This window comes from Podarcis bocagei (assembly GCF_964188305.1).
Source record: "Podarcis bocagei genome assembly, chromosome: 5".
Lineage (NCBI taxonomy): Eukaryota > Metazoa > Chordata > Lepidosauria > Squamata > Lacertidae > Podarcis > Podarcis bocagei.
The window spans coordinates 78,429,150-78,453,554 of record NC_138129.1 but is presented as its reverse complement, the minus strand read 5'-3'; the positions used below and the strand labels follow the sequence as shown (position 1 = coordinate 78,453,554).

General features: G+C 42.0%; 1 protein-coding gene across 3 annotated transcripts; it reads left to right on the top strand.

Moving 5' to 3' along the window:
- The first annotated feature begins 4,946 nt into the window (after positions 1-4,946).
- Positions 4,947-22,360, top strand: RWDD3 (RWD domain containing 3). Of its 3 annotated transcripts, none has more exons than XM_081194100.1 (5): positions 4,947-5,233; positions 10,926-10,973; positions 17,150-17,637; positions 19,310-19,407; positions 19,511-22,360. In XM_081194100.1, the coding sequence occupies exons 1-5, from the start codon at positions 5,149-5,151 to the stop codon at positions 19,623-19,625; spliced, it is 834 nt and encodes a 277-aa protein (XP_081050226.1). In that variant the 5' UTR covers positions 4,947-5,148; the 3' UTR covers positions 19,626-22,360. The 3 variants fall into 3 exon arrangements, with proteins under 3 accessions (XP_081050226.1, XP_081050225.1, XP_081050227.1); XM_081194099.1 differs by having other exon boundaries at positions 4,954-5,233; positions 19,292-19,407; XM_081194101.1 differs by lacking the exon at positions 10,926-10,973 and having other exon boundaries at positions 4,962-5,233; positions 19,292-19,407.
- Positions 22,361-24,405: the final 2,045 nt, after the last annotated feature.

The following is a 24,405-nucleotide window of genomic DNA, read 5'->3' as shown; positions in this document are numbered from 1 at the left end:
TTACTGAGTACCCATTTGGCAGAGTTCATAAAAAATGCATTAAGCCAAACTTTTGGATTTGCCTCCTTTGCATTTTGTGAGGAGAAGCTGTTTCATGGCATGAATATTACCAGGAAAGACATTCTTTCAAATGAAAATAAGTTTCTTAAATTGCATTTTGTTTTGTTTTTAATTCATCATTTTACTCAGAATTTTCTGTGCCTTTTCTGTTCCTTTAAAAGGAGACACATGGTTCATACTTTGCTTGCTTGTATTGGAACAAAAAAAATGCAGTGTTCTTGTTTTGGGCCTCTAGTCAGGTGTTTTTTTAACACGTTTAAGTTCATTCAGGAATATGTTAGCACCTGTGAGCCATTTGCTCAGATCTAAATGATTAACTCTACCTTGCAAAAATAAGGGACTTGATTTCCCCCCTCTGAAAATGACAGCTATGTTTCCTTTTCTGATGAAATAAAGCGTGTAGTTAAGAATTTATGAAGATGCAGATGGTCTCCACTTAATCTGACCTTTCTCAAATTGTAGGTATGAATTAATTGCACAGGATGATGCTATTGTGACTGCATTAACACCACAAATGTCATGGTAGGCCATCAGATACTTGCAAAGTTGAGGAGTCATAAGAAAAAGATTAAAACTCTGTTTACAACATTTAAATCTGCTCTGACCTTTATAAAGCACAGTTTACCTTCCAAAGAAATATGCTGCCTGACTGTATAATAGCAATTAAGCATTCAAATAAAACTTTTTCTTTAACGGTTTGTCTAACAGACTTTTGCATAGTTTTTAAATTCCTCAGACAAAACCCTCACAGTTTCAAGTTTCTGTGAAATGCAGAATTTTGTGGTTTAAAAATGCCAGTCTCATTTATTTTACATCATGCAGGTTAGGGTATACATATTTCAAAAACACCATGTAGGTCATGATTTCTGGGCATACAATATTGAGCTCTTTTTAGTAGCATCTCAGTACTACTGCCCATCTGTTCTTGTTCCAAATAAACCTACCCCTCTGATCCTTTTGATTTCACAAGCAGTTTGGGTTGTTTGAGCAGTTAGATAAAGGTCATTTAAAAAGAAAAAAGTCACTCAAAAGAAAATGTTCGAAAGGAACTGAAATTATGGAGGTGTGAAAGTTTCTGCGTGTGGAAAGTCTGAGTGATACATTCCCCAGGTGGGAAGGATTAAGTAACAAGTGTGTTATCCTTGCAGCTAAAGTTACGAACACATTATATCTTTACCATATGGTCCCTGACATTGCCCCTGCAGACCCACATTAACATTTTACATTACTTGGTGGTAAAAAGTGAATGTATTAAGTACCCTTCTGCTAAAATTGCTGCCTATGACACAACTATAAACAGTATTATAAAACAGTGGTTCCCCGATTCCACCCAACTGCAAGACAACTTGAGGGTCTTGCCAGACTACTTAATTTTCCCCCCTGCCTGCTGTAGCAAATGTGATGCACTGGTGCTAGATGCACTCCCTGCTTTTTAATTGTGCTGTTATTTCTTCTTTTACTTCTTACTGAATTTATTGTATAGAACTCAAATTATGTTGTATTTTATGGTAAGAATTCAAATAATCCATAGAATTCAAATTGCAAGGCAACAAAATACAATATAAGAAATAAAAGAAGCAATTCAAATGCAATTAAAAATTAAGAACATTTAATGTGATGGATGGGTCGTCGCCCGTCTTCAACCACCAATCCATACACACACCACAGACCACCTGAATGAAGCTCGGTTCGCAGACCAGTTTAGGAAGCCCTGCTCTAAAACACAGCCATGTTTGGCAGAAAGTGTTATTCTCTCAGTCTGCAGATGAACTTAATGGCTGCATTTTTATACGCAAGAGTGCAGTGCATTAAATGACTTTGTTCAATCCTCTCAGAAGTATGGCATCTATAGCTGAGTTGGATACCAGTTAAATACTTTGAAAAGGATGGATTTTTCTCCATCACATACATATAATGATTGAACAACCAAAGCAGACAATATACATAAAGAGAACAATTACCATACAACATAATAATATAGGTTCAACACAATGAGCTTTGTAATGAAGTATAAAAAATCAGGAGTGAATGAAATGGTTACATTTATTACAAATGAGGTGTAAAAGCACACATTGCATACTTCAGTAGGGAAGACCTTTTTCTTCCCCCCCATTGCTGTAATATTAATTTCTGAACCTTGTATTATTCACTAATACGTCTTTAATCAGTCATTCTGACTACTGGGGATTAATATTGTTTCTGTTTGGGTCCTGAGACCTTGCCAACATTGGTGAGTTTTAAAGTGATAAAATTTCTGTAGAAGAAAGCAGAAAAGATAATATAATATAAATCTATGCTTGAATAGTGCAACTGTGGATGTGCAAATGTACTCTCCTCCCTAGCTGTGGGACATGCGTGTTTACTGCACCCTTTCAATTAAGCATCAGTACATCCCAACAGTATGGCTACAACAAGCCATATTCTGATGGCAGTTCCATTTATCCACACATATCTTTTATATGTGAATTAAATCTGCAAAGGGCTAAGTTACAAGTGTTCGCATACCAGGAATTGGTAGGCCACACTAATTAGCTGGTATGCTAATAATAAGAACAGCTAATAATATTAGTTTTGTGAGCCACACAACTGGATTTTTTTTTAAATAGAAAAGAGTTCCTACACAGTAATAATGCAACAGAAGGCCAAGAATAGACATTCATCTTGAATTTAAATATTTAGCATTTTCACAAGCCTGTGACTACAAGAGAATGTATTACGTTTAGATGGGATTTAGATCTTTGACATGAAGCGGATATTTGCATAGTGTGACAAATATCAAACTGACATTATGCTGTCTCATTTGATGACTTCCAAATGTCAGAGTGCAAGAACTTGTGTGTGGGGACCTCAGTGACTTTAGATAGTGTCAGTTTAAAAGACATTTACATTGACTTATTATTTTTAAAAAATTATTTAAATGTATAAAATGTATTAAACAAAGCATTGTTAAGAAAGGAAGATGGTTGCTGGGGGAGTGTGAAGGGAGGAAAAGATTGTCATAAAAGAAGAAGGTGGTAAGTTTCTGCTAATTTTCATAGACGCCTTCCTGACAGGAGCAAGCAATACTTTGCTGCACTTTTGACAGCCTCTCTTCAACTGTTTCTGTCACCTGCCGCTCATTCCCCTATTAGTTTGTAAATATTTCATACTTACAGGTATGAAATATGTAGACTGCTGAAACATGGCCACACTGCTGTTTTTAATTGTGGGGGGTTTTTTTGCCTTAGTATTTGTAAGTGAATTTTTTGTGGCCCTGCTGCTTTATGTGCAATTATCTTTGCACAGCAGCAGCAGCAAGGAAACTGTGGTTTTGTTAAGCACCCTTTCACTTGGGCAGCTGTGGCCTGGTACCTTGGAAAATGCTTGTTCGGATATATTTCCCACCTGACCCTAAGGGCTCATGGCCCGCCACAGCAACTATGAAGGCGACATTTTAAGCACCCACAATAAAATACATATACGTTTTGAGGGAGCCTTGGGAGAAGGTGCTGCTGATGGTTCCCTCCTCTGCCAGTGGACCCTGGCCGTGAGCTTATTCTGGCAGGTGGCTCTGTATAACCACCCATTTATTTCCCCACAATGCTCCAGGATGACACCAGCTGAAAGCAGCGGTGGTCGTGAGGGTTTTGCGCTGCCTTCAACCTGACTGCCGTACAAACAGAAAGTGTGTCCTTGATTTCCTCCTGCCCACACTCTTGCCACAAGCCTGGGCCCTACCCTGCCCACATACAAATAACGGGCGCAGCATATCGTGGAGCACCTAATTCCCCATAAACTCTCCTAGTTATTAATATCATCACAGGAAGCCTTGTCTCTATTTAGCTGACAGAGGCTTTTGGTGGAGACTTTTGAGATACTTCCCATATAATCCTTCTTCTTTTGTAGGTAATTGTTTGGAGCCACCTCACATGATAATACTACATGGGTTGGGTTGCGCTGTCTATTTTTGCCATGGGTTGTGTTATGTACTGAGTTGAATAGGATCCAAATGCAGCAGTCTGATTGGTCCTAGAACAATAGGATTCAGAATGCAGCAGTCTGATTGGTCCTAGAACAATGCAGCAATATGATTGGTCCGCAGGAGCCACCCAATCCAACTCCAGGTGGAAGTGAATCCACAACCTGATTGGCCTACAGGAGAATCCAGGAATTAGCCAATCACGTGCAGCCCATTGTGTAATATTGTGTAAATAATGTATATAAAGCAGATATTTTGGGGAAACTTGCATTCCTCACTACTATGAGCTAAATAAAGAGCATGAAATCCACACTTGCCTCTGAGTATATTTCAGGTTGCTTTTTTTTTTAGTTGCCACCGTTTATTTTTCTCACCCCCCTCTCTCTACCACCTGCATTATTTCTCTTCTTTTTATCCAGCCTTTTGTCAAAGGAGATCAAGCAGCTCTTTTCACAACAACCTTGTGAGGTAGCTTAGGCTGACACAAGATGACTGGGCCCCAACACCACACCATTTGAACTCTGTGATGGAGATGGGGGCAGGATTGGGACTCGGGTCTCACCCTGTTTTACGTGCAGAGCTCTAACCACTATGCCATGTTTAGGACTGAACTACTTTTAGCATTTCTTGGAATTGTTCAAGATTACTTATCTGTGAATTAAAGATTGCCTATTCAACGGAATTCAGTGCCGACAGCGGGCCAGGAAGGTTTCAGATACCTGAGAAGAGTTACAAAGGACCATATAACCATAATTTTCCAATTTGCACACTTTCAGTTTATGTTGTTTCCCATGCACAAGTTTTGTTTAAAGGTCCTTTGTTTAAAAAAACAATTCTGAAAGCAATCAAACTTCACACTTTAGGAATGCAGAGCCTCTGACTGTTCTTATTGTTAAATTTACAGTGCTTTGTCCCGAAGGAACGGGTTTCTTTTCACCACAAAGTACACAACAGTGGTTATTGAGGCAACCAGAGGTAACCACGAATCAGCTGTCAGCGGCAGAAGCCGCATCCTTTGCCTTTGCCTTAATGAGCGGAGGAGGCGGAGCGCCCCCTTGTGGACACGGGACTCCTTTTCAAGCCCGTCCCCGTTTTCAATCCGGGCGGAAGGGGCGGCGCGTCTCTCTGCCATGTCGGACTTGGCTTTAGAGGAGCTCTCTGCGATTGCCGCGATTTACTGCGGGGAAGATGAATGCGAAGTGCTGGAGGTGTCAGGTGACTGTTTCCCAATCCTAGCACCGCTGGCTTAGTGACCCATAACCGGGAGTTTTTGCTGAGAACCTCCTAATGACGACAGATAGGAGCAGCTTTTAGCACACCTGCTTTCAAAACAACACCACGGGGAGGGGAAAAGACCCGTTTGAAAAGCAGGGGTCCCATAAAAATGAGGAGGGGGAAATTCTGTGCGGCTCCTGGAGGGCAGAGAAGAAGCTAAGAAGGCCACTGATGCAGCAAGCGGTAGATGAATTTCAGCTTTATCAGCCCATCAAAATCAGAATTACTTTTGATTCTCATTAGCGAAGATGAACTTCCCCCTTTCAGCAATCCCCTAGTTTCCCCTCCCCTTTGAAATCGTTGCACAGTTTTTAAATAATAATAATAATAATAATAAGAATGCTTAATCTGTTGTCCAGGTGCCCGTGGTGGCTGCTTCATCAGTTTTTATCCCTACGCTTTCCCTTAAAAAGTATCTTTAAGCATGTGCAGAGTACCATTGTCTGGTTACTGATTTTTCCTGCTGTTTTGTACGCAGCCATGGATAAAGGGGGAACGGGTTGCATTTGAGAAGGGTGTGAGCATAATTGAGAGAAAACCCTGGCTGAAGCCCTGGAGAGCAGCTGCCTGCCGATGTAGACCGTACCGAGCTTAATGGATCCACTGGTGGTACTTAGTATATGGTAGCTTCCTATGTTCTGACAAGTGGGAGACGCAGGCTAGCTTGAGCCTTCCTGGCCCATGGTCATCCTGTGAGTTTCATGGCTGAGTTGGGGTTTGAGTCCTGGTCTCCCAGGTCCAAATTCGATAAGTCAAGCTACTGCATTATGGGGCCTAAGTTCTTGAGTGCATGGTGGTTTTTAATGGCATAAATAAGCACCAATGCAATAATAATAATAATAATCCAGGAGGAGATACACTAGGTAACTCTTGTTCCTGCTTGCTTACGGTTCTTCTTTTTTAAAAGTAGATATATATTTTTTAAAAGGATAAAATCAGTGGTTTGATTTCAGCCAGGGCAGCTGAGACATTGCAAGAACTTTTTTTTTCCTGTTTCACTGCCACATTCCTGAATAGGCCCACAAACAAGATGTAATGTGAAGCTGAGGTTCAAAAACAGGCAGAACTAAGTTTGTTGTGTGTGCAGGTGCTGCCCCTTTTCTTCAAGTTATGCAGTGTTTCTAAAAACATTTTAAGCAACGTGCTGAGACATTCCCTTGCCTTTCTCTCCCCCCATGTAAGTTCCTATTCCTTCCCAGAGATACCCCTTTAAATACAGTGGTGCCCCGCAATATGAATGCCTCGCAAGACGGAAAACTCGCTAGACGAAAGAGTTTTCCGTTTTGGAGGTGCTTCGCAAAACAAATTTCCTATGGGCTTGCTTCGCAAGATGACAATGTCTTGCGAGTTCCTGCTGGTTCCCCCCCCTTCCCCTTTTTCTAAGCCGCTAAGCCGCTTATCAGCTGATCCGATCAGCAGGTAAGCCGCTAATAGTGCTAATCCGCGAATCCTTCAATGGGCTTGCTTCGCAAGACGAAAAAACCGCTAGACGAAGAGAATCACAGAACGGATTTTTTTCGTCTTGCGAGGCACCACTGTAACAGACAGCAGCTGCAGAGGAGCAGCAAGTGGTCTGACTGCTCATGTAGGCAACATACATGATCCCAGAACTCCAGTTTTCAGAGCCAAGCGGATGTTGCCTTCCTGTGTGTTTTATTGACAGAGAGTGGCTTGATGGCGATATATTTTGGCCTAGATGCGTGCAGTGAGATGTAAGCTGATGCCCACATCCAAAATAAAATACCCGTGAGACTTCTCTTGCATTCCTTTATCTGTACTTTATTGTACAAAAGGGTGATTGTCTGGGATCAATCAGGTGTTCAGGAAAGATCAAGCTTACTGAGTGAGCCCATTAAAAATGGCCCTGAGCAGCTAACTAACTTGAGCTGTGTACACACCATACATTTAAAACACCTCCCCCCAAAATCCTGAGAGCTGCAGTTCTCAGCACCTTTAAACTACAACTCCCAGGATTGTTGGTTTTTTTGCCAGGAGACGGGGAATGTGCTTTACATGTACGGTGGATACACAGCTCTGTTGATGATATTTGAGAGTCCCTTCCCTCTCTGTCATCCTTTTCTCCCTCTCCATCAACTGATACCTTCTTCCTTTTATGTCAAGCGGGGGCGGTGGAAGGAAATCCCAATTTCCTACTGGATATGTTTTCTCTCAGGCGTTTTTTGAATCTTAGCATGGGGGGGAAAGTTAAAATGATGTAAGTTTTATTTATTTTATTTTTCTCCTCCCAGCTCAAATGTCTGTAAACATGCAAAGTGTTCCCATTCTGTTCCCAACTCTCTTGTAAGCATTGCCCTTGTACCCTGCTTTTCTGTCAACACCTGCTGGCAAGCTGAACCAAACATTCTCCGCTGCTGCCAGTCGCCTCCGAAGACCCCAAGGCTGCTTTGCACGAGTTTACTGTCGGACTGCTAAACATCACCAATGCACATTAAATATGCATCTGAGTATGTTCCAAAAACAGTTCAGCTGCTTCCCCCACTGCGGTGTGCTGCAAATGTGTGGCAATTTCTCTGTTAAAACTCAGCGTCCCCTGCCCGCCCCCTGCAGCATTGTAGCTTTTCAAACAGCTTTCCGGGGGACGTTGAGTTCTTCTGAAACCTACGAGGCATTTTTGAATGAGATCAGTAATGGTAGGCAGACTTTTCCTTTAAAAAAGAGCTGGCCCATCTTTGCCACCTCTGTCTCCAGTGTGCAGCCATAGTGTGGTGGGTGCATTCTGTCCTGGTCTGTGCTTTGCATGAACTTAGCTTAGAAACCTCTGCAGCAGACAGAGTGTTCCTTGGGAGAAAAGCGCATGTGAAGGAAGGGATCCCCGGAGATCGAAAATTTGAAAACGACTGCTCTGAGATATTGAGTCAGATTGGATCTCAAACGGTCATTGGATCAATCCACTCAGAACACTTTCACTCCTCCCTTCACTCAAACTGCGGTTAAGCCAGGAATCTCCTGATTAACCATAGTTTCCCATTACATCCACTTTGAGAAACTATGGTTAACTAGAGACTTCCTGGTTTGTTTACTTACACCAAGAAATGGCTGCATATGCCCTCTAAAGAAGTTGTTCATATTTTGACTTAATAAGCCACTGTATCACCATCTGAATGTGGCCCATTGTGACAGTTTATTTTTCCTTGCTTCTGCATTACATGCATACCTAAAAGTTACCCTAAATAATTAATCCCAGACTCTCTCATAATTAATGGTAGCAAATCCAGCTTGGCTTCTTTTTTCTCCTTGTCAATTTTTTGATATAAAAAAGTTACACATCTTTACTGTTTCTAACTTTTGACATAGCAGAGAGTCTAATGGGTGTCAATTTTCTGTCACAATTTTTTATATATATATCGTATATATATAACAAATTGTGATTAGTAAATGAATGACACTAGCCAGAATTTGCTTGACTTGCTAAAGGGAATTGTAGAAACTGGAGATTTGTGCTCCGTTTTCCAAGAGTAAGTTCTCCAGGTTTAAAGAGGGGATGGGGAGCTGCCATTGGCTGGCTAGATCCTTATCTCTCCTTATCTCCTTATCTTTCCTTGTGAGCCATTTTGACAGGTGATCTGGGCCACAGTGTAGCCATCTCTGCTCAAAGAACAGGAGAAGCTTGCTGTCTTTCTCAAAACGATTGTCATAGGCTGCAAACAAATAATAATAATAATAATAATAATAAATTTTATTTATATCCCGCCCTCCCCAGCCAAAGCCGGGCTCAGGGCGGCTAACAACAATCAAATAATCAGTCAAATAATCACACAATCTAAAAATATTTCATTATAAAAATTAATTAAATCAAATTGATGGCAACCAATTAAGCAGAATTATGTGCAGGTTGCCCGAGGAGGGAGTCAGGCTGCGCCCTGACCAAAGGCCTGGCGGAACAACTCTGTCTTGCAGGCCCTGCGGAAAGATGTCAGGTCCCGCAGGGCCCTAGTCTCTTTTGACAGAGCATTCCACCAGTTTGGAGCTGCAGCCGAGAAGGCCCTGGCTCTGGTTGAGGCCAGCCTAAATGCACATTTGATTTATTAACGCATTAATCAGAGAAGGTTTTGTTAATCAGGTGTCAAACCCTATCTTTGGTCTGGTAAGAATATATATTTTTAAAACACAATCAATAACTGTCAAAAGAGGATTATAAAAATTAGACGATAATATGCTTTGGGAATGCAGGCAAGACATTTTATTTCCAGCATCAAGCTGGAGATCTTTTGTGCCTCCCAGTCCTGCAAAATGTTCCAGTATGAGATATGTATCAGTTTTGCAAAACAAAACTAGTTTTGCCTCTGTGGATCCCAGGAGTATCTTTGTAGCATCCAAATTAGATTGAATAATTTATGAAAATGCTTGCTGTTAAAATACAAATCGGCTGTAATGTTGCTTACCCATGTTTAGGGTTGGAAAAAATCCCATATGCCTGATCACTGAGGCACTAGGCCTGGGTGATATATCAATATATCTCCCAGGACTGGTATGAGGAGCGGACCGCGATCACTCAGCAGTATATCACTGGTGAAACCGCCACCGCTCCCGAGTCCCTCTGCTAGTGACTTTCTATAAAAGGTACCCCTGCCCGTACGGGCCAGTCTTGCCAGACTCTAGGGTTGTGCGCCCATCTCACTCAAGAGGCCGGGGGCCAGCGCTGTCCGAAGACACTTCCGGGTCACGTGGCCAGCGTGACATCGCTGCTCTGGCGAACCAGAGCCGCACACGGAAACGCCGTTTACCTTCCCGCTTGTAAGCGGTCCCTATTTATCTACTTGCACCCGGGGGTGCTTTCGAACTGCTAGGTTGGCAGTGACTTTCTATAGTGAGCATCTAATAATTGTTTGCTAACAGGCATATCTTTCTATCTAGGTTTTCTCTGACTCATAAGATTGGACCTTGCTATTGCTTGATTGTTGCTTTTATCTCCATTTTGTATTTTGCACACTGCCTAGATGTTTCAAATATATTCAGCTGTTTGGAAATGCTAATCAACTGAAAACAAATTAGGCCCGTTATTAGAGATGGTTGTGTTAAAATCAAGGGACGTGAATGGGTCAGAGTGGAGATTTCTTGAGGGTTGGTGGGTATGGGGTGCTCTCCCTCCACTCAGTCTGTAAAAACATCCGAGTTTTCTGAAGCTTAGGAGAGACCCGCTCAACATGCAGCAGGCGTTTTATTGAAAATGATGTGTGAATGAATTTAAATCAGCTAATTAACAAAGGTCTGCTTTACTTTTTCTTGTCTGGCCTCAAAGATTAGTGTTGCCGATAGACCGACATAATTTACTTGTTAATCCACTCTCTCGTCCTCCTCTATGGTTTGCTTAGCTATCTTGCCATAAAACATATATTTGTTCATCAAAATTTGGATTTCTGCAGGTACGTAATGCTCAGAAATGCACAATGAGTGGGTGACACAGAAAGCCAGCAAAAGGAAAAAAAGGAGGGGTAGAGAGGGAGCCCTTTCTAGCTGACACCAAACACAGAAAACAATTTGAAGTATGCCAGCACTAAATTTACTGATGATAAGCATGCAGCTAGGGGAAATGAGTGAGAATGTGCTGGGTTTCCAACTTATTAGCACAATAAATGTCAACAGAATGGTAATTTACTGCGCTCTATTTCAGATAGCGCCTCTTGTGAAAGAGTCAGGCAAATAGAAGGTGCTATTACAGGTAGGTAGGGAGACTTCTTGTAATCCGCCAACTTCAGCTGCCAGCGCCCCTTCTGAGTCAGGGCTGTTATCATGTTCAGCCTGATATGTCAGTATTATTTTGAAATGTGCAAGAAAAATAACCCCAAAGCAAACTCGAGGCACAAAGGTGGCCGGCTGGTTTTGCATTGCAGGCCGGATAAGGAAGATAATAAGATACAGGACATTGGTATTGGGTTAAAATAGGCCTCAGCTTTATTGATTGCAGGTGTAAGTAGGCTTTGGCGAAGGCATTGGGTATGTATCTCCTTCCTTTTTTTATTTATTTGCATTTTATTTATTTGTTAACATTCTTATATTACATCAGTAAACGTTGTCATATTACATTACAGGACTTACTATAATATAATTTCTAACATGTATACAAAAATTATATACAAATTTTATATACCTAGAAAGAAAATGAAACAAACAAAAAAAAAAGAGAAAAAACAAAAACAAAGTCATCTCCTCCTAATGGATTAATTGGCCGGGCCGACCCTGGATTTTGGCGTACATTGAATCAATCCTACCAGGAGTGTCATATTGGAAGGTTGCTGTAGCCTCACAGCCCCTGTGTGGGCTTCTGGACAGAGACACCCCCTCGCAGACCCCTTTAGCGGGGTACCCAAAAGGCTAAGGATCCAGCCCAATATTGGCCTTATCCACCATCAAGTTATGATTGCTGGCAAAAACCTCCCAAGAGGCCCAATTTGTCTGCAGGAAAAAATATCCTTCCCTGGCTTCCAATACAGCAACTCTACAATTCTGTGCTTCAGTGAGTATTCCATGTGGACTGACCCGCTCTCCTTCGGGCAGGACCAAATCTGATTCTCAGGGCAAAGGATCCAATGCCAAACCCAAATGGATGGCTCAGGCGTGGCCTCTTTATATAAGAAATAGGTGGACCTTACCTGGAACCTGGGTCAGTCAGGTCCGCTGCTGCTGCCATGCCTTCCCCTAGCCAACTTGAAGCTGGTCTGTTCAAATGGGGGATGCCCTGTCAGTTTGTATTTCTTAGTACAGAAAGTATTGATCTGATGAGTGGAGATATTTCCTATTCTACTTAGTTCAAGAATGTTCTGGAGGGTTTCTTTCTATGTGAAAGAAGCAGGCAGAAGGTTTCTGATGTTTGGGTTGTTCCTTCTGGGAAGCTGAGTACAGCTGGTTTAAACTGGTTCTGTTATCCTTTCTGTCAAGGTCATGCTGACTATAACAGTCAGGCCAGGAGGAGCCTGGGTTTCACACTTTCTCTTTCTGTCACTTTGTTCTGGCGTGGTGTTCTGTTCTGTATGCTATAGTGTTAAGGTTCAGTCTTATTATAAGTTATAAGTAAGTTTAAGTTAAGTCTGCTGCAACTAGATTGCTTATGGACTGTGCCTATCCTGAATGTATTGGATTTGTGACCATTATGCTCATTTGCCTTCAGTAGCAGTAAAGCTCTGCTGGGTGAAGTACAATTACCTCTGGTCTTTTTTGGGGGGAACTCTGCTACGTGTTTAAGTTTTTTCCTCCTCACATGATGTGCCCGGCACTCTGTGCGGCCATGGGGGGAGGCGCTGACATCTCCCAGTGGCTGCATGGGGTTGGAAAATGGCGTCAGCAAGTGAAACAGAAGACTAGGGTTGCAGTTTGATATGCTGTAGGCCAGCGTTTGGAAATCTCTTGACAGCAGTCCAGATCATGAGACCTTGAGTCCTCATGATTTAGACAATGGTAGTCTCTCCAAGATCAAACCGATCCATTCTGAAGGAAATCAGCCCTAAGTGCTCACTGGAAGGACAGATCCTGAAGCTGAGACTCCAATACTTTGGCCACCTCATGAGAAGAGTCGAGTCCCTGGAAAAGACCCTGATGTTGGGAAAGATGGAGGGCACAAGGAGAAGAGGACGACAGAGGACGAGATGGTTGGACAGTGTTCTCGAAGCTACCAGCATGAGTTTGACCAAACTGTGGGAGGCAGTGGAAGACAGGAGTGCCTGGCGTGCTCTGGTCCATGGGCTCATGAAGAATTGGACACAACTAAACCACTAAACAACAACAATAAAAGTCTCTCCAAGCTGTTTTGCTGCTCTGTGGTTGGCTTTTCTGTATTTGCCTATCAGTCAGTGCCTGTGTCCCTCTTGTTTCCTTGAAAGTGCCCATGGAAGAGAGGTGCAATGTCTTCCTCTTAGGGCAACACAGTCTACTGAGAAGGAGACTCCATTTCTCGGCATGCTGTTCATAGTGCTCAGGGTTGTCTGAACCATTTCAGCTGATGTCACTCACTAAACCGTCTTCGTCTGTTGTTTGGCAGAGGGCACTGAAGCTTGCAAAGCCGTGTCAGCCATGAGGAAGGGGCGGGAGGCAGGAATCAGACATAGCTCCATTGCCCATCCCATGAAGCCGAGGTAGATCTTGGGAGGTAGGGAAGAGACAAGCCACTTCAAAAGAACTCATCTGAAACGTGGGACTGCTTCGCGGCGTCTTTCAGATCTGTCTCTCCCAACCCCTTCAGAATGAATCAAGTTGACATTTTAGCAACTTTTTGAAGGAATGGGGTGAAGTGGTTGGAACACATCAAAGAAACGATGTAGTGAAGATCTGAAAAAAGAGCACCTTTCATCTTACACCCTAACTTTTTTTCTGTTTTAGTAGAAGCAGATGAGATCCTTGTCCCCTCTTAATTTAGCAAAAGTGTTGCTATTGTTTCACGCTGACTGCATTACTGTTGGAAAACAGCACAGTACAAAAAAAACCACGTGCCGTTCTTCTCCTTTTTTCCATTGCCTTTGATTCATGCGATTAGTCTGATGACAATAATGAAACTCAGCATTTTTATAGCACGTTCCGAGTGTTCAAAGCCTTTCGTGTTGCAGTAATTCTTTCAACAGCTCTCTAGAAAATAGGGCTGTAATGGCAGCGTTGCCAGTTTAGTGGCTATGGCTGAGGGAAGATTTCAACCGGGAGCTTCCTGGCTCACAGTTTTAGTCATACAGTACCATATACACTTAAGATAGAAGAAAGAATTATGGTACTTTGAAGAACTTCTTGCAGGTCGGTCGTTTCTGTTGGCTTGGAACTTACGTATTTTCAAGCAAGTTTTGTGCATAACTAGGGTTTCAGTGGATAGTCTGGGATCTTGTGGTCTGGGATCTCTCTGACCTTATTCTGTACTGCCAAAATGCCTGTTGTTATGACAAGTGTGGTACGTGTAAAGCAAAGGTTCATAAATTGCAGGGGTCTCCTATAAAGGGTACTGTGAACTCTAAAGACATAACTTAGCTGGGATAGCTCAGTCAGTAGAACATGAGACTTTGACTCTCAGAGTCCTGGGTTCGAGCCCCCCGTTGGGCAAAAGATTCCTGCATTGCAGGGGGTTGGACTAGATGACCCTTGCGGTCCCTTCCAACTCTATGATTCTCTAGGAAGACCTGTGCTAGACCATATCCAGAGTCCATCTAGTCCAGTCAGATGGTTCAGAAAGGTCCACAAATACCGTAAGTCATGAAGTCAACAGTGCTTCCTTGTAGTATTTTTGTACACATAGCAACTGGTATTCATTTAGGGGTACCCTGTCTCTCAACAGTATTATTCATTTATTTTATTTTGGTTTTTTTAAATATGCTGCTCTACTTCCCAGTTGGGAAACCAGAGTGATGCACAATATAATGAAAACCACCAATGCAAAATAATTTACACCATCATTATCACAATCTTCTAATAGCCATTGAAAGACAAATTTGTGGGGCTAGGCTTAAAGCCATTCCCATTTGGTAGCAGTCAGTTCCATAAGCTGATTATGGGTGTTTGTGAAGAAATTTGTTCTGGCTTGAATCTCTTGCCAGTTAGTCAGTTTCATTTGATGACCCCCCAAGTGGTCTCCCAAGTGGACCAAAGACTTGTGAACTTTCCCCCTTTCTGAAGCATTAACAAGAATTGTGCAGCATTTGACAACGTTTAAAGCAAAAATTAAACGTTACTGTAAAGCCATCATTTTTGCTCAAACTGCCAGTTAATGTTAAGCATGCACTTCAAATTGCCCTCTTACCATTCTTTTTTTGTTTTGCAGGAAGCAAACTTCAGGCAACGGTGATCTAGATATAGGGGGGTTAAATCCCCCAACATAAGAAGTTGGGGGTATTAATCCTTCTTTCTCTGCACCGTCCTGCCCTATCTGTGTCTAAGGGCCTATTTGCTGTAAATAGTTTGACGCTTAAGCAACATGACTTTCCTTGCATGATTAAAAAAAATCAAAGTCTTGCTAGTTCACCCTCAAAGAGTCCTGGCTTATCTTAACTAATAGTTCTTGATTAGATGGAATCCATATTTGTATTCCCAAGACTTATATTGAATTTCACTAACACTTAAACAGGCCCTTCCACATTGCTTTCCATTCAAGATCTATTGCTATGAATTCAGATCCTGGATTAAATTATTACAGGTGTGTTAAAGCGTTCATCTCTTCTTTAATCCCTAAACTAAAATGCTTAGGGTAACAATTGGCTGTACGACTTCCCTGTTAAGCACAAAGGACAGAGAAGTACCAAAGGCAGAATTCAGGAACCTTAGTAAGCGTAATATCATTTAGACACTCTTTTTTTCCTTTCCTTTCTTAAAGTTGTTTTGAGCACTCTCCAGTGTGACTTGAAAATGATAGGCTTGGCCTGATTACTGATTTTCCTTCGCCTCTTTTGGGAAGTAGCCTATCCAGTTCGTAATTCACATGACAACATGCCACAATGCTTTGCCATTTATATATTGGTTTTTGAATGTCCAAAATGCTTCACTTAATGTTTTATTTACATAACTTATAACTTGTACCTTCAGCATATTTCAGGTTGGGAAACCATGCTAATAAATATTTGTTGTATTTGTTACATTTATATATCATCTTTTCCTGCAAGGAGCTGAAGGCGATACTCATGGTTCTCCCTTCCCCATGTTAGAGACAGTGATTGGCCCAAGGTCACTCAGTGAACTTCATAGCCAAGTGGGGGTTTGAATCCTGCTCTCCCAGGTTACACCACCCAACATATTCATGGTGGATGCAATATCTTAGTTTCTCAAAAACAGCTCAGTGTGCAATCTTATACTTGTTTTGTTGTTTTTGTTTTAACTATCTATTTGTGCCTTGTATTTTTATCCTGTGAACCATAAGATCTTATGATGAAGGGCAGTATTGTCCGTCTAATAAATAAAATAAGTAATGGAAACGAAGAAGTAAATCCTATTGATTTAATATGGGTTACTCCCAGGTAAGTAGATACTGGATTACAATCTTAGTATTTTAGCCACTGCATCAAGGGTGGTAAACCTCAGGCCCAGGATCTAGATGTGGCCCTCCAGGCCATTTTACCTGGCCCTCAGGCTTCTAACCAAATCCTTCTCTCTCAGGCTGCACCGCTAACTGGCCCTGATATTTCCGTTGGTGATATTTCCTGGTTGGACTGTGTTAATGAACTGGGATTATATGTTCATGAACTGGGATTATTCTAGGGTCATCTGACCACATCTACTTTAGCTGTACAAAGTTGCCCACAAATGAATATGACCCTCAGGCAGAAGCAGGTTATCCACCTCTGCTCTGCATGGTACACGTCACATTTGATGTGTGGATTTTGTACTTGGTGGCGCTGTGGCGCTGTGGGTTAAACCACAGAGCCTAGGACTTGCTAATCAGAAGGTCAGCGGTTTGAATCCCCGCGATGGGGTGAGCTCCCGTTGCTCGGTCCCTGCTCCTGCCAACCTAGCAGTTCAAAAGCACGTCAAAGTGCAAGTAGATAAATAGGTACCGCTCCGGCGGGAAGGTAAACAGTGTTTCTGTGTGCTGCTCTGGTTCGCCAGAAGCGGCTTAGTCATGCTGGCCACATGACCCCGAAGCTGTACGCCGGCTCCCTTGGCCAATAAAGCGAGATGAGCGCCGCAACCCCAGAGTCGGCCACGACTGGACCTAATGGTCAGGGGTCCCTTTACCTTTACCTTTACCTTTATCCCTCCACTGTACAAAAATAATCTCACACCAGACATTTTATAGTTTTATGAAATATTAATAGATCATTCAGGTCCGCCCCCCTGAGAGTAAATAAAGCTTTTTTCTGAGGGTAAGAACGAACAAACAACTGTTGCAAATATGTTAGTTGACTCTCAGTTGATCATTGCTTTTGGATGCTTTTTCAGAGACGGAAGGAATCACATTTAGGATTCAGACCAGCGCAAAAGGACCTTTGGGCGCAGATATATTATTGAAGCTGTTGTTTCATTTGCCGATTGGTTACCCATCAAGCCTGCCGAATATCTCTGTTAGCTCTGAGCAGCTTACAAGGACGCAGTGTGCAGCCGTGAAAGGGAGATTACTCGAGGAAGCAAGGAGGCATTTTTCACAGCCCATGGTACACGAGCTGATTCTCTGGATAAAGCAGAATCTTAAGGATGCTGTCGAGCAAGCTGAAACTTCAGTCTGCAGTGGGGAAAGTACTCTATCAACAGACGGACCTGAGGAGGAGGATGTCTGGATTGCCCTTCTGCGTTTAGATCATATGAGAGCGAAGGGAAAATATGTCAAAACAGTAGAAAAATGGTGTGCAGATCTAAAGCTGACTGGAAGACTGATGTTCATGGGCAAGATGATTCTGATTCTTCTTCAAGGAGACAGAGCGAGCATTAAGGTGCAGACATTGCTCTGATTTGCCGGTTCGGTTGCTGATAGCTCAGAGAACTATGTCAGTTCAAATACATTCAGGTTTTTATTTGTATGTTTGTTAGGCTTTTTGTGAAACTGGTTGTTTTATTAACAGCAATGTCTTTTTAAAGTTTAAGCTCTGTGTCCCGTCCGCCCCCTGTCTGCCGCCCCGCATGCCCTTTGTATTTAGAGCAGGGTTTCCCGAACTTGTGTCTCCTGCTGTTTTTGGACTACAACTCCCATCATCCATAGCTAGCAGGACCAGTCGTCAGGGATAATGGGAATTGTAGTACTCAACTATCTGGAAACCCAAGTTTGGGAAATCCTGATTTATAACAAGATTTAGCATTGGGTTAAGAGGATCTGGTCAGCTGTTAACTTCAGCAGGGAGCTTATTTCTTAATTGAAGAAGAGCCAGCAATATTAGCCCCACCCATTGATCCCCCCCCCCCCGGCAAAGGGATCTTTTAATCCTCATTTCTCCAGAGGAAACAGCAACACTGGGTTAGCCAAGAGCTGTATCTCAGGTGGCATTTACCTGCATTTTCCTCACACATGGAAGAAATCGGCTGAAGTCCATGTTGGGAAAACTTTGTGCCGAACTTCTGTGGCAATTCGCACAGGATCTTTGCTTGGGAGGAAAAAAGCTGGTTTTCAGACAGGAAGCTGGTGGGAGTCTGAGGCCTACTGTGGCCTATTCCTATTCTAGGAACAGATGGAACCAAATGCTAACCAAACAGACTTCTGGTAAATAGTGACCATTGCACTTCCACATCCCTTAGAGACTAATGCATATGATTATGGCTGCACTATGGAGAATATGGTGTTTTGTCTTCCTGCAACAAGTTTCTTCATAGTCAGTGTAGCAGAATTGCAGTGGAACCCTGTTTTCTAAGATAGATTACATAATTTGGATCAGGATAAGCCAACTGCAAACCTAGACATAACTAGGATTTTTTTTTTTTTAAAAAGGGATAAGTATATGTAACATAACCATAGAGGTAGGAAGGTCAAATGACTCTGTAGACTGCTCATAAATGTTTGCTCTTTCAAAATGTAACTTCCTAATATGTCTTACTCACTTAGGGATTTCTATACCACCGTTTACCAAATGGTCACAGGTTGGTTTGCAAGTTATGAAGATCATAAGTGCAGAATGTGAAACATTAAAACAGCAAACTAAAATAATAGCAAGAATCATCCAAATTAGTGCTAATTACAACCCTGATGGTTTTAAGAAGTTTGTGGGTAGCTGCAGTTAAGAACACTGGAAGACTTGGTGCATCAAATAATAATAATAATAATAATAATAATAATAATAATAATAATAATAATAATAATTGGCCAGCACAACTGGAGCATGTCACCAGCGTTCCCTCATGTATCCCATCATGGGTGTATATTTTCCATGCTTTACATGGTAACACAAGTGTAACACTGGTCTTGCAACTTCAGACTTCACCTGGTCTTTCACCTTTAGTCCTAAGAACCTTGAGATTTTGACCAGGGCAATGCTAAGGATGAGCTCCCTCCCATTTTTATTTTTCAGCAATAAAGTTTAATCAACAGGCTCTTACAGTTGACGTTTCATGTTCTGATGTTGTGTGTGTTTTTTTTTTTTGTGTGTGTGTGTGATTTAGGAATATCTTCTTCTTCAGAAAACCAGCAAGGTGGATGTGGATTCGAGCGGAAAGAAGTGTAAAGAGAAAATGATTAGCGTTCTTTCAGAAACAAAAGCCCAGGCAGCACACAGAAGGTATAATTTAGCACTGTTTCGGCTAGAAAAGCAGCTTTGAATTGATAATTACATTCTGACACGGAAGCAGGCATATTCATGAAGTCTTTCTTGTACAACATAGGTTTCAGGCATTTGAAGTCAAAAAGTACTCAACGCTGGGTGAGCTGCAAAATGAATTCAAGGCTGCGGGCCTGGCAGAACTGTTCAGTGAGTTTGTGCTGGCTCGCTTGAAGTAATTCTGAAGCAGGCACATGTGGCTGAGACTAAAACTGTCATTGAACATATCAAATGGATGCCGAGAGAAGGTAAAATGAAAGGTTTTGGTGGAGGACAGCTCTGAAGTGTCTCTTGCAAAATGTCAGGAAGAAGCTGTCTCCTTGGGAAGTTCTCCTCACACTCAGAACGGGTGATGTTTTTGATTGTGACAACTCTTTGCTGGAACACTTTGCGTATTAATGATATTTAAAAACCATAGGTCAGATGGGAAGCATGGGCAGCACAGAAATCACCCTATTCTTTGGGACCAGGGTGGATTGTTCCTCCTTTCTTCTATAAATAAATGATCTTTGAGAATAATTTGTTTCCAGTGACATTTTTTTGGATATGTTTATGCTACCTGGAAAGCCGTACAAGAACCACCACCCCTTTCTTTCCACCACATTTTAAATGAACTCTGTTGGGAATAAAGAAAAATGGCAATTGTTTATACCTCATCTCTAGCCTGCCTTTCTGCTCTAGGAGTTCCCAAAGCAGCTTAGGCTGCAGCCCTGTGCACAAACTCCTGGAAATAAGTCCGACCGAACTCAACAGGACAATTTTTCCGAATAGACATGTGTAGGAAGGCACTGTTAATTTGTGAATAAGATGTTGCATATCCAAGACTGCAGCCATTTTAAGTTTTATTTGCTCTTGTTTAGATTTGGGGAAATGAGGGGAAATAACTTCACAGAGATGACTTCTTGGTCAAACCCTTTCACGCTCAGGTTTTCATGTACCACCATTCTAATTATGATTTTCTTTTTTTAAAAAAGCCTGTATTTCCCCTACAACTTATTAGCTCAGAGGTGGGGAACCTATAGCCCTCTGAATGTTGTTGGACTTCAACTCCCACAAGCCCTCTGAGCAGCGGACAGGGATGCTGGGAGTTGTAGTCTTGCATTCTCTGGAGGGCCATTTTATAGCTAGTCACTTCCTTATATAGTGGTACCTCGGATTAAGTACTTAATTCGTTCCGGAGGTCCGTTCTTAACCTGAAACTGTTCTTAACCTGAAGCACCACTTTAGCTAATAGGGCCTCCTGCTGCCGCCGTGCTGCTGCACGATTTCTGTTCTTATCCTGAAGCAAAGTTCTTAACCTGAGGTAATATTTCTGGGTTAGCGGAGTCTGTAACCTGAAGCGTCTGTAACCTGAAGCGTATGTAACCCGAGGTACCACTGTAGATGACTGTAGCATTCCTATGTCAGATGTATCACCACCTCTAACAACATCTGGAAGACTACAAATTGACTTCCTTTCTCTAGAAACCTGCATCCGGCTGTGGGTAGCCCTTAACAAATTGTGGTGCGTCTCTCCCCCCCCCTCTGCTTTCGCGATACAAAACAGTGCTCAAACACATACAGAAGGTGGTTGACCTTCTTTGGAGTTCATCAAGCTGGAATGAGCTTTGTGATTTTTTTTTCTTCATTTCAAAGCATATGGTTGATGTCATTTCAATCCACACTTGCTTATTTACTGCGACAATAGTAAAAAAGAGAGTGGAAAAAAGAGAGTGTGTGTGTGTGGGGGGACCTCTTTCAGTTTTCTGTGGCAGATACTTAAGTATTTCATCTACAGATGAAATGGGTTTGAAATGGCTCTTCGACATCAGATTTATAGCTCGTGTGTTTCAGATGGCAGCATCTGCCTTTGTGACATTTAGGAAACAACCATAAAACATGGATGTTTAAAAGAAAGGAGGGGTTGAACACAGCACAGCCTTGGCTGGATCAGACTAAGGCAGTGTTTCTAAAGCCTTTGATACAAGGGGCCCATTACACCTCTGACTATGTGGTATGCTTCACCTTCACACTTCAGATGCTATCCTAATACTTTCATCCCTCCATCTCTCTGGTCTCATCTAAAACCCATTATCATCCAGTACAAGTTAAAGATACCCTTTCAAGAGATACCATGAAGATGGCACTATAATTGCAGGTGAGATGTCTGGTACATGACACCAGTTGAAGATGTGTGAAGGAATCTTTGACCCTCCAGATATTGTTGAATGACAACTTCCATCATCCTTGGCCAGGCATGATGGGGCTGATAGGATTTGAGGTTTGGCAACATTGGAGGGCTGCGGGTTCCCCATACCTGGTCCAAGGAACTACTTTTCTCCCCCAATGTTTCCCGATGAAGAACTGTGAGGGGAGAGAGACTTTGTGCTGGCCATCAGGCAATGGCTTTTTCCACCCGCCTTGCCCCACCCTCTAGCCCTAGGAGCCCTTTCCAGACCATGACTTTGAGAACAGCAGAAGCAGCTGGGAAGAGAGGAGAGGAGTTCAGCGATATTCCATTTTTAAAAATATATAAATTGTGCATCCTTGTTTCTCAGCTTGACCCTTTTACATGGTTTTGTATTTTTTTTGGTGTTTTATGCGTTGTGACTTGCTGTTATTTTTATTGACTACAGTTTAGGAATTCTTTATTGTAAATGGCTAAATGTAAATGTTTAATAATTATTTGCTGATATTTTATTATATTGTTTACTATTCTAATGGATTATTGAATATTGCTTTATTTTATATAAGTTGATTATTCTAAAGATGTTTTCGTTACGACTTTTTTTGTATGGGATCAGATTGTTATTAGTTGTGCAATCTTTGCTGTCAGTTTGGTTGTTCCTTCAGCTTGTCACCTGCCTTGCGTATAGTAATATAGAAAGGCGGTATGCAACTTCAAAGTGAAATGAAATTAAATGTTGCCAAACGAGCTGCTTCTGTTCCCTTTTATATACGTACACCTATGTGATCTACCACTTTTCATGGCAAACTCTTCTAACCATACTGTTTAACCAGTGTACAATTTGTTTGCTCCATAGTGATAGTGAGTTTTAACATGGGTGATGCCTAAACACTGTTATCATTGTTCCACTACATCGCTAGTAGTAGTAAGCAATATTTGTCAGCGCCATCTCTCCAACCTAGTGAATTCAGCACTTGGTGGCGGCTAGGGCGGCTAGTCTAGTCAATGCTTTAATCACTGATAGATAGATAGATATCTTTATTGTCATTGTCCCATGCAGAACAATGAAATTGAAAAACTACATAAAACTACATAAAAACTACATAAAACATTCAAAAACCCCTAAAAACTCTAAAATCCCATTTTAAAATACACTATACTATAGAGACCCCTCATGCTGCGTTTAGAACCAGAATTGCATTTGCGTAGAAACTGTTTCTCAGGCGGCTAGCCCTGGCGTTTATAACCCAATACCTTCTTCCAGAAGGCAGAAGCTGAAAGAGATCATTTCCGGGGTGCGTATTATCCTGCGCTATCTCTGCCGCTTTCTTATGGCACCTGGCAGCATAGATTTGATCCAAGGTGGGAAGAGTGCACCCAATTATTCTCTCTGCAGTCTTTACAACCCTGGATAGCATTGTTTTTTCCCTGGCCGTGCAGCTCCCAAACCACACACACAGACCATAAGTTAGTATGCTCTCCACAGTGCAATGGTAAAATGCCATCAACAGGTCCTTTGAGAGATTGTTTTTCCGGAATATTCTCAGAAAATATATCCTCCTTGCCATGTTTTGCTACAAACACGGTGTGCATGTGAGTTCATTCTTTCTCTCACACACAGTTATGCACATGCTACAAATGCAGGGACAACACATGCAACCATTTGGTGTACCTTGGGAAATGTGTCTTTGCAATTCTCTGACGAAGCTCTTGACTAAGTGGCAGGTTCCTGCATAGTTATTTCAGCGAAGCTCTTGACTAAGTGGCAGGTTCCTGCATTTCAGGCTTATTGAGTGGAAGTCATGATGATTAAACCTATTAACTTTGCAGTGTTCACATTCTGCCTATTTTAATAAGCATCCTTATGGTCATAAAGCTTTTGCGCATACATGCATGTGGGTCCTCAGACGCTGCACAGTTCACTACTTTACTAGACAGAGGTTCCCGCCTCTCACTTATGTTTGTTCCGTACGTGCGGATGTTATTTCAAAGTTTGTGGGTTTACGAAAAGATCCCGAAGAAGCTAGCACTGAGTGACTTCCATGGCCACTCCTGTCAGGAAGTATCCCGTGGCAGAATGGATTGCTCAGATCCTTGCTCTGAAAACTTTGCCGTGACATTTCAGGAAAGCTTTAGCCTCTGCGAGAAGCTGGCAATGACCCAAGTCTGGTCATGCAAATGCTTTGCATTAAAAGCAGCAATTGCGTATGGTAGTTAACAGAAAAATATAAACTCTGTTGCCAAAGCTGATGGTATAGTAAGTCACGCAGGCAGCTCTGAAGCCTCATTCATATTCAAACCCTATCGCTATAAATGGTGTTCTTGATGGTGATCCTTGCTGACTTGCTCTCTTATTAAGGCTGGAGATGGAAATGCAGCTTAAACTCTTCAGCACATTTGGCGCAGCATTTGTACATTCAGAAATGAGCCACAACGCAATGATCCTGGGATCCTGCTGCAACCACCTTAAAACATCTCCTCGTTCACCAGGCAAGAAGGGTTGATTACCTGTTCAACAGAGCTTGATTATCTGTCAGGTCCAGAGATAATAACAGATGCTTTGTGCATCGATCTTCTATCACCTGCTTAATTTGTTACTCACTGTTCTTAAATTGTCTAAATCGACATATCAATTCAGCATAAGAAATGACTTGAGTTTTTCTGCTTAATTTGACATACTTTAAAAGAACATGCTGTTGCTCAGGCACCTGGAGAACATCAAAGTAGACGTCAACCTGATTCCATCAAAGCAAATACTCTTGCTTCCTCATCTATCAGCCATTGACAGTAAA

What these genes read in the sequence shown, in the direction of transcription:
- RWDD3 (XM_081194099.1), top strand. Translation starts at nt 5,149, where the DNA reads ATGTCGGACTTGGCTTTAGAGGAGCTCTCTGCGATTGCCGCGATTTAC. An exon ending in CGAAGTGCTGGAGGTGTCAG is followed by an intron (nt 5,234 to 10,925) that starts GTGACTGTTTCC and finishes GCTCTATTTCAG; the next exon opens with ATAGCGCCTCTTGTGAAAGA. An exon ending in GCCCAGGCAGCACACAGAAG is followed by an intron (nt 19,408 to 19,510) that starts GTATAATTTAGC and finishes TGTACAACATAG; the next exon opens with GTTTCAGGCATTTGAAGTCA.